An 8,800-nucleotide genomic window follows, 5' to 3' on the forward strand; every position below is an offset into this window, starting at 1 on the left:
GGGCCCGCGGCTAGGAGTGCTCGGGAGTGGGGAGCGCGGTGTTCCCACGGTGCCGTGCGGGGTCACGGGTGGGCACAGCTCGAGGGGAGGAGGGATGGCGGTGGGAGATGCGCACGCTGAAACGGAGCGCCCCGATCCCCCCACGGCCCGCAGCATCCTTACCCCGCTCCCCCGCGCACTCAGGAGCAGCCACGCGGCCCCAGGGCAGCCCAGCGGGTTTATTATGGAGGGGACGTACAGAACAGCCATGCCAGCCCAGGGCACCGGGCACCCCGGCACAGCCAGGGCTTGGCACAGAAGCGGGGGAGGAACGCGGGGGCTGCGGGTGTCCCACGGCAGGATCCATCCTCCCGGGGGCTGCGGGTGTCCCACGGCAGGATCCGTCCTCCCGGGGGCTGCGGGTGTCCCACGGCAGGATCCGTCCTCCCGGGGGCTGCGGGTGTCCCACGGCAGGATCCGTCCTCCCGGGGGCTGCGGGTGTCCCACGGCAGGATCCGTCCCCTCGGGGCTGGCGGCGGGGACACGAGGGCATGGCAGGGACAGCGGGAGCGGCTCCTTAGGCCCCTTGGTCCATAACGTATATAAATATAGAAGCTGTGTGTATCCATCCTATGTATATATGTACATCGGGGGGCTCTGCCGGCCGGGGTGACCGGCACCCCCGCGGCCACCGTCACCGGGGCTCCCGGCCCTCGCTCCCTTCACGGGAGCCACGCGTCGCTGTAGAGGGAGCGCGCCTTGGCGTGGCGCCGGTTCGCGGCGCTGGCGTGGAGCACGGCCACGCTGCGGCGGCTGGAGCTCACCACGTCCGTCACGAAGCCGGCGCAGTCCGAGCAGACGTCGCGCAGGACCGAGCCCTGGGCGTAGATGTGCGGGAATTCCTCCTCCACCCGGCGCCAGCACGGCCCCGAGAGCGAGCTGCGGCACAGGGCGCCCGTCAGCCCCCGCAGGAGGAGCAGGACGAGGAGGAGAAAGAGGAGGGATGGGGAGGAAGGCTCGGGGACTCACTGGAAGGGCTCCCTCCGGCGCAGCGGCGGCGCCTTGGGCAGCAGCGAGCCCGGCAGGCTCTCGAAGCCCAGCGCGTAGACGGGGATGTGAGCCAGCTTCTTGGAAGGCATCTTCATCTGCGGGACGCGGGAGTCAGGGCGGGGCGGGACAGCGACAGGGACAGGGACAGGGATGGGACAGTACAGGGTTGGGATAGGAATAGGGCACACAGGGATGGCTCAGAGATAGGTACAGTGACAAGGCGGGACAGGAGTGGAGTGGGATGGGGCAGGAACGGGCAGAGAATGAGGCAGGAGAGGGACACAGTGGCACTGCCCAGAGCCCGTCCCTTACCTTTAGACTGCAGGAGCTACAGACAGACCTGGGGACACAGAGAGAGGTGGGTGAGAGGGCGCATTGTGGGGACCCTGCTGCTGCCCTCCCAGCCCCGTGACACGGCACAGCATGGCACAGTTTGGCACAGCATGGCACAGTTCAGCGCTCACCGCTTGCAGAAGAAACACGATGTGGGCCAGGAGAAGAGAGGAAACTTGGCCCTGCAGCAGCAGCAGACCTGTGGGCAGGGCAGGGTGAGCTGGGGGTGGGTGGGCCCCCAGTCTCTCCAGCCCCCGTCCCCATTCCCACCTTCCCCTTCCGCAGGCTGCTGTACAGCTCCTTGCTCTGCAGGAACTTCTCCATCTCAGCCTTGACCAGCACCCTGCGCACGTTGATCATCTCCTCCACAGTCAGGGCCAGGCTCTCCACAGGGTGGCTGAACTCCTGTGGGATGGGGGATGTCACACTGCACTGTGGCACAGGGCACGGTCCAGAGCACTCCCGTCCCTGGGCAGAGCATCCCTGGCACAGGCAGAGTATCTCTGGCACAAGGACCCCCCAGCCACCATGTGTCCTCGTGCCAGGCTGCCCTGTGCCCACGGTCATGCCTGCCTGGTGTCCCCAGCCCCAGTGCTGCCTGCTGGTGTCCCCAGAACCCACCAGCCAAAGGTGCTTGGAGCTGCTGGCAGGGGCAGCGCTGGATCCATCCTCTGGCCTCTCCTCCACAGCTCCAAGGGCAGCCCGGGGCCGGGCTGGGCCGTCTGGCAGCGAGTGGCAGCTGGCAGGGACGGAGCCTGCAGGAGGGACAGCGAGGCCATGGCAAGGATGTGTTGCCCGGTGCCACCACCGCTGCCAGGCATGGCACCGACCCCTGGAGATTCCCGGTGCCACCACCGCTGCCAGGCATGGCACAGCCCCCTGGAGACAGGGACACGGGGACCCCCGGCAGTACCTGAGCGGGGCCGGGGCTCGGGCTGCAGCGGCTCTGGGTCCCGGGGCACAGCCTGGTCCCCCCCCAGCTGGCTCTGCAGCTGTGCCAGGTCCTGCTCCGAGAAGGAGCGATCCCGCTTCAGCGGCACCTCCGTGGCTGGAGAGTCCTCGTCCTGCAGGACCGTGGGCACCGTGTCACCCAGGGCACCCCGGCACCCCCCGTGTGTGCCCACCTCTGCAGCTCTCCCTTGCCTCTGAGAGGTTCATCTCCTCCATCTCGGCCAGGGTGGGCGCCTTGAGCAGGACGCGCGGGCGCGGGCGCGCGGGGACGGCGCTGGCCGGGCACAGGGACAGCTCGAGGCAGGAGCTGGAGCTCAGGCGGCCGGCGCAGGCGTGGGGGATGCAGGGCAGGGAGCTGTACCCTGCGGAGAGATGGGCTCAGAGCCGTGGGGATGGCACACAGGTGGCACAGCACAGCGGGCAGGGGACACCGGTACCTTTCTGCTCCACGGGCCGCAGCTTCCGCTCCTGCCTGATCTCCTCCAGGATCTTCTCATGGAGCGTCCTCTGCTTCTGGGGCAGCGGCCGCAGCCGCCGCTCTGAGGCCTGTGGGGCGCACAGATGGGACCTCAGGGATGGCACCCATGGGACCCACCAACACTGGCATGCCAGGGAGGTGGCCCGGCGCTGGCACTCGCCTGCTTCAGGGGGGGGCGGGAGCGGATGAAGTCCAGGATGAGCTCGTGGGCATCTTTCTTCACGCGGGGGGGGATGTCTCCGTCCACCTGGGGAGGGCAGGGGGTCAGTGCCGGGCTGGAGAGGGGCAGGATGGAGGGTGAGGGGCTGGCACGGTGGCCACGCTCACCATGACCTTGCGGAGTTTGTAGTTGCGGGCACGGATGTCCTGCATGAGCATCTCGAAGGGCGTGAGCTGGTACTCGGTGGGCAGAGGGTTGAACTGCTTCTCCTGCACCTTCTTCAGCTTCACACCGTGCCGCAGCTCCCGCATCAGCTGCACCCACAGCCGGGCCTGGGACACACGGACACAGGGTCAGGACACACGGACACGGGGTCAGCACCCCCCGGGACACACGGACAGGGGGTGAGCACCCCCCAGGACACACGGACAGGGGGTCAGCACCCCCCATGCCCAGCACCCCCCATGCCCAGTCATGCTGCCATACCCAGTCTGTGTTGCGCAGGTTGCCCAGCTCTGCCGCCGGCCGCTCCTCCTCCTCCTCATCCTCCTTCAGCTTCTGCAGCAGCTGTTGAGGCACAAGACGCTGTCACCTTGTGCTGGTGGCGCTGAAGGTCCAGCCAGGGCTGTGCCATGGGCTGCAGCACTGAGGTGCACCCCGATTCCCGATTGCAGCCAGCACGGCAGGCCGGGAGAGGCTGCACGGCCGAACACCGGCACCGGCAGCCCTGGCCGGATGGGCAGAGGGGGCACTGCAGCCTCGCCAGCCCCTCGCACTGCAGGCGGTTTCCTGGGCAGGGCCGCGGTGCCAGCGGGCACCAGGCTCACCTCCTTGGCGTCGCGGATCTTGGCGAGGAAGGCCATGAGCTCCACGGTCTCGGCGAAGAGGGCTCGGCACACGGCCTGGTAATGCGCCGGGGCGCCCGCGGGGTCGGCCAGGCGGGCGGCGCAGCAGCGCATGGCCTGCCCGAAGGTGCGCACGGAGCGCGGCTGCCCCTCGGCGCCCTCCTCCTCCTCCTCCTGCCCCCCATAGCCCTCGTCGGCCGTGGCGCAGCCGCTGTCCTCGGAGTCGCTGTTGGTCATCAGGTCGATGAGCTGCTCCAGGCGCGGGCTCAGCTCCCGCTCCTCGTTCTCGTCCAGCCCCCAGTCCAGCGCCCGGTACACGGCAAAGCCCAGCGACTGCACCATCTGCGGGGACAGCACCGGCGGGGACAGCGGGCGCGCTGGCACAGCTGTCCCGGCCCCTCCTCGGTGCCGGGTCCCGCCCCGGAGCTGCGAGCCCCGGGCGGGGGGACCGGGCCGTGCCCAGCTCACCCCGGGCCGGGATGGCACACGGGGCGGATCACCGGCCCCCACGTACCTGGGCTTCGGCAGAGGGCGTCAGCAGCGCGGGCAGGTCTGGGGAGGAGGGCAGAGTCACAGCTGGTACCCACGGCCCCGTGCTGAGCATCCCACCCCGCACCACCCCGGGATGTGGTACCCACCCACCCCATCCTGAGCTGCTCACACCCTGAGCTGCTCACACCCCCCTGCTCCTCCCTCCTTCCCCGGCTCATCCTGTGCCCTCCTGGTCCCAGGGCATGGCTCCAAGGGACAGTGGGCACTGCACACTGAGCCCTGCTATCAGTCAGTGCTGGCACAGCCTCCCAAAGGGCACATTGAGGGGGCACAAGCTCCCATGTACCCCTCACAGCGAGGACTGGAGGGAGCTGAGAGCTCTGTGTGCGTGAGGAGATACCCCCTGCACCCTGTGGGATGTGGGCACTGGCAGTGTGGGCAGCAGGAGTGTGGGCACCAGCAGCACAGGCATGGCAGCGTGGGGACTGGCAGGCGCAGCTGGAGCATGGCACATGCAGGGAGCCCAGGACACGATGTGGGCAGCTTGAGCCCTCCTGGCAGCCGCAGGGAAAGGAGCACAAGTGGCCTCTGCAGCGTCCCCAGGGCTCCCGGCTCTGCCTCCCTCATCATTGGCTCTGCATCGAGCTGATCAATGCGGCAGCCACCAGGATGTGCCAGTCGTGTGCCAGCCGGGTGCAAGCCAGGAATGGACAGGAAAGGCAGCACGAGTGGTGCCTTGCAATGGTACCACAAACAAACCCATCCAAACACCATGTCCTGGACTGTGCCCGGCTCCCACTGCAGTACCAGGCCCTGGCATGCCACCCAGTGAGTCCCAGCAGCTCCTGCCCGTCACTGGGGCACAGCTGAGGGGGGATTCCCATAGGATGGGGGGCTGGAGCAGTTCCAGGGGGTGCTGCCGGCTCACCCAGCCCGGATCCAGCCCTGTGCCCTGGCAGAGCCGCAAAGCCACGTGCCAGGCTGGTGCCATGCCTGCAGGGGCACCCAGGGGCACCCGGAGCCCTCCCAGCCTCAGGCTTCACTGTGAAAGCTTCACTGCTTCATCCCTGGGGAGGTGGCTCAGGTTGGCACAGGAGCACAAAGTGGCACAGCGGCACTGGCAGGTGGCACTGGCAGGTGGCACTGGCAGGTGACACCGTCTCCAGCCCTGCGGTGGCTCAGGGCAGGGCGTGGGCCATCCCCATGCAGGACCAGTGCAGCCGGTGTGGCCACGCCGTGCCACGGGCACGTGCCCTGCCCGTGCGTGTCCCTGTCCTGGGCACGGCGCCACCTGATGCACCCGGGTGTCTGCCCAGCCCCCGGCACCGAGGGCACACGGTGCCCCCGCAGCGTCCCTGCCCGGTGTGGCCCCACGGCACCGGGATCATCCCCGCTGGCCCCGCCGTGGGGTGCAGGCGCTGGCCGCGCTCCCGGTGCTCCCGTGGCCACCCGCTGTCACTGCTGGCAGCCGGCCCGGTGCCACCCGGAACCGCCACAGCCACACCTGGCAGCGCAGCCACCTGCGGGAGGGCAAAGGGCGGCATGGGGCTGTCCCTGTGCCACTCCCGGGGCCCGGGATGGGGACAAGGTCCCTGCGGTGCCCGTGGATGTGCCGTGTGGGTGTCCATGTGTCCGTCCATCTGTCCTTGCCGTGTGTCCTGCAGCCCCACGGTGGGTGCCAGGGCCACGCCAACACCCACACCTGGCTCCAGCCTCCCTGGGTCACCCGGTGCCAGTGCCCTTGTTGGTGCCAGTGCCGGGGCAGTGCCACACCAGTCTGATAGCAGTGCCCACCCCCTCCCCGGGGCACTCCTGCACCGGTACCGGCAGTGCTGCTGTCAGTCCCCTTGCCGGGACCGGGGCTCGGGGCTCACCCCTATCCCGGCACCGGCCCTTTTCCCTTTTCCCGGTATTCACAGCCTCTCCGGTGCCCCCCTGCGCTGCTCCCTGCTGCCGGTGCCTCGATGCCTGCCCCCTCTCCGGTGCCACTCCTGCCCACCCGCCGCTCCGGTACCGGCTCTTCCCCGTCGGGGCCTCTGCGGGTGCCCCCCCGCTGCCGGTACCCCCGGTCCCTCCGCGTCCCCGGCGCCGGTGCAGCACCCCCTGCCGGTGCCGGTAAATCCCGGTGCCGGTAAGTCCCCGGTCCCCGCTCTTTGTGCTGGTAAGTCCCGGTGCCCCGAGTCCCGGTGCCGAGAAATCCCGGTGCCGGTAAGCACCGTAGGCTGCTCCCGGTGCCAGCAAGCCCCGGTGCGGGTAAATCCCAGCGCCTCGCTCCTTGCAGCAGCGAGCCCCGGGGCCGGTAAGTGCCGATATCCCGGACCCCGGTGCTGCTTAGCCCTGGTGCCGGTAAGCCCTGGTGCCCCCGTGCCGGTAAATCCCCGTTCCCCGTTCCTTGTGCTGCTAAGCTCCGGAGCAGGAAAGCCCCGGTGCCGGATCCCAGTGCCGGTAATCTCCGGTGCCCCGCTCCCGGTGCCTCGCTTTCGGTGCCGGTAAGCTCCGGTGCCCCGCTCCCAGTGTCGGTAAGCTCCGATAAACCCCAGTGCCAGTAGGTCCCGGTGTCCCGGGTGTCGATGCCGGTAAGCCCCGCTAAACCTTGGTAAACCCCGGCGCCCCGCTCCCGCGGTGCCGATAATTCCCAGTGCCGCCAAATCCCGGTGCCCCGCTCCCGCTGCCCGTAAGCCCCGGTGCCCCCGGTAAGCCCCAGCAAGTCCCGGCGCCCGTAAGCCCCGGTAAACCCCGGTAAGCCCCGCTCGGCGGTGCCGTCCCGTCCCCCCCCGCGCGGGCGCCGCCCGCTCCCGCCCCCCCCGGCGGCGGCCCTCACCGTGCGGCGGGGCGGGCAGGCGGAGGGAGCCGTCGGCGCGGAGGCGGATGTCGGCGGTGCGGAGCGGCGCGGGGGCCACGGGGGCGGCGGCGGCGGCGCGGCAGCCCTGGAAGCAGAGCGCCCAGGCCTGCTCCTCGTTCAGCGGCTGCTCGTAGCACTTCAGCACCTCCTCCAGGGACAGCTCCCGCGGCGGCCCCGCGCCCGCCCGCGCCATCGCCCCATCCCGCACCGCCGAGCGCGGGCGGGGCGCGCCGGGCGGGGGAGACGGGGCGGGGCCACGCTGGGCCACGCCCACCCGGCCACGCCCACCATGGATCACCATCCGCACAGCGGGCGCGGCGGGGGCGGGGCCACCGAGAGAGGGGCGGGGCGGTGAGAGAGGCCACGCCCCCCGCACCGGCACCGACACCGGCACCGGGCCCGCCGCAGGCGCCCGCCGGGAGGGGCTGCGGCAGCGCCGGGGGCACCGGGCGGTTCGGGATGGTCCGTACAGTAACGGTGCGGTACGGCGGGGCACGGCACGGCACGGCGCGGTGAGCTCGGTACGGTGTGGCATGGCACGGTGTGGCGCGGAACGTTACAGCACGGCTCGGTACGGTGTGACATGGCTCGGTATTGTTTGGCATAGCTTGGCACAGAATGGCATGGGCAGCAGAGTGTGGCATGGTACGGTGTGGTATGGCTCAGAATGGCGCCGCTCAGCTCGGCATGGCTCGGCAGGGCACATCAGAGCTCAGTGCCATGGCACAGCTCGGCACAGCATAGCTCAGAATAGTACAGGACAGCTCGGGACCGATGGCATGGCCTGGCATGACATGGCACGGTGCAGCACAGCCCAGCACGGTGTGGCACGGCCCAGCACGGTGTGGCACAGCCCAGCACGGTGTGGCACGGCCCAGCACAGCTCGGCCCGCCCAGGCTGCAGGCTGGGAGCAGGGCAGGGTTGCACCGGGTTAGCCGGGTGCACAGGGCAGGGTTCAGGGCACACAGCTGGGCACAGGGCACAGCCGTGCATTGCGGGTGTGTGACAGGGGCAGTGCCAGCGTGGGCACAGAGCAGTGCTGGGTGACACCCAAGGGATATGAGACCCCCCAGAGGAGCAGGGTGGCCCTGGTGCGTGGCTCAGCCCCAGCCTGGCTCCTGCCCCACGGAGCCCATGTGCCACGTGTGGGGCAGCACACGCAGGGACACGATGGCACCAGGGTCACCTGGGGACACTCGAGCAGGAATCAGTGCAGGAGCACAGGCTGGCACAGGATGGCACAGGGTGGCACAGGATGGCACAGGTTGGCACAGAATGCCAGTGCCCACGGGCACTCCTTCCATGAGGTCCCTGCCTTGTGGGGTGCTGGGCACGGCTGGGATGAAGAGCTGGCACAGGGAAAGGGTCAGGCTGGGACAGGAACACTTCCTGGAGGGAAGGAGCAGAGCTCCAGATGCCAGAGCGTGGTTTGGGCATGGCCAGGAGCAGCAGGAGCTCGGTGAGGGTGCCAGGATGAGCTGGAGTCTCTAGGGAGACAATATCCCACGGGAATATGGTGTGGGGTGGCATCCCACAGCCACTGGGAAGGTCTGACGTGGGAGCAGGATCACCTTTGGGCACACGGGCAGGGCAGGATGGTCCTGACAGGGCAGAAAGGACAACCAGTGCTTGGGAAAGGTCAGAGGGAGCAAACGAACACTCTCCTCAT

The 8,800-nt window shown here is 69.5% G+C and overlaps 1 protein-coding gene across 1 annotated transcript; it reads right to left on the minus strand.

Annotated features, from left to right (window-relative positions):
- Positions 1-449: 449 nt before the first annotated feature.
- Positions 450-7,335, minus strand: SPIRE2 (spire type actin nucleation factor 2). Its single transcript, XM_054296119.1, has 15 exons — positions 7,110-7,335; positions 4,311-4,348; positions 3,779-4,138; positions 3,438-3,518; positions 3,119-3,283; positions 2,952-3,038; positions 2,751-2,859; positions 2,506-2,675; positions 2,276-2,426; positions 1,984-2,117; positions 1,633-1,767; positions 1,494-1,561; positions 1,342-1,369; positions 1,009-1,124; positions 450-918 (listed from the first exon to the last, which is right to left on the minus strand). Exons 1-15 carry the CDS (start codon positions 7,321-7,323, stop codon positions 702-704), a joined length of 2,073 nt encoding a protein of 690 aa, XP_054152094.1. The 5' UTR covers positions 7,324-7,335; the 3' UTR covers positions 450-701.
- Positions 7,336-8,800: the final 1,465 nt, after the last annotated feature.

Source organism: Melozone crissalis, unplaced genomic scaffold, assembly GCF_028551555.1.
Source record: "Melozone crissalis strain CALT ecotype California unplaced genomic scaffold, PUWL_Pcris_2 ptg000007l_1, whole genome shotgun sequence".
Classification (NCBI taxonomy): Eukaryota; Metazoa; Chordata; class Aves; order Passeriformes; family Passerellidae; genus Melozone; species Melozone crissalis.

Bases quoted from the DNA above. Each gene is read 5' to 3' on its own strand.
- SPIRE2 (XM_054296119.1), bottom strand. From the start codon at position 7,323: ATGGCGCGGGCGGGCGCGGGGCCGCCGCGGGAGCTGTCCCTGGAGGAG. The intron at 2,118-2,275 runs GTACTGCCGGGG...TCCCTCCTGCAG, and splicing joins CGAGCCCCGGCCCCGCTCAG to GCTCCGTCCCTGCCAGCTGC. The intron at 1,768-1,983 runs GTGGGTTCTGGG...CCCATCCCACAG, and splicing joins GCTCCAAGCACCTTTGGCTG to GAGTTCAGCCACCCTGTGGA.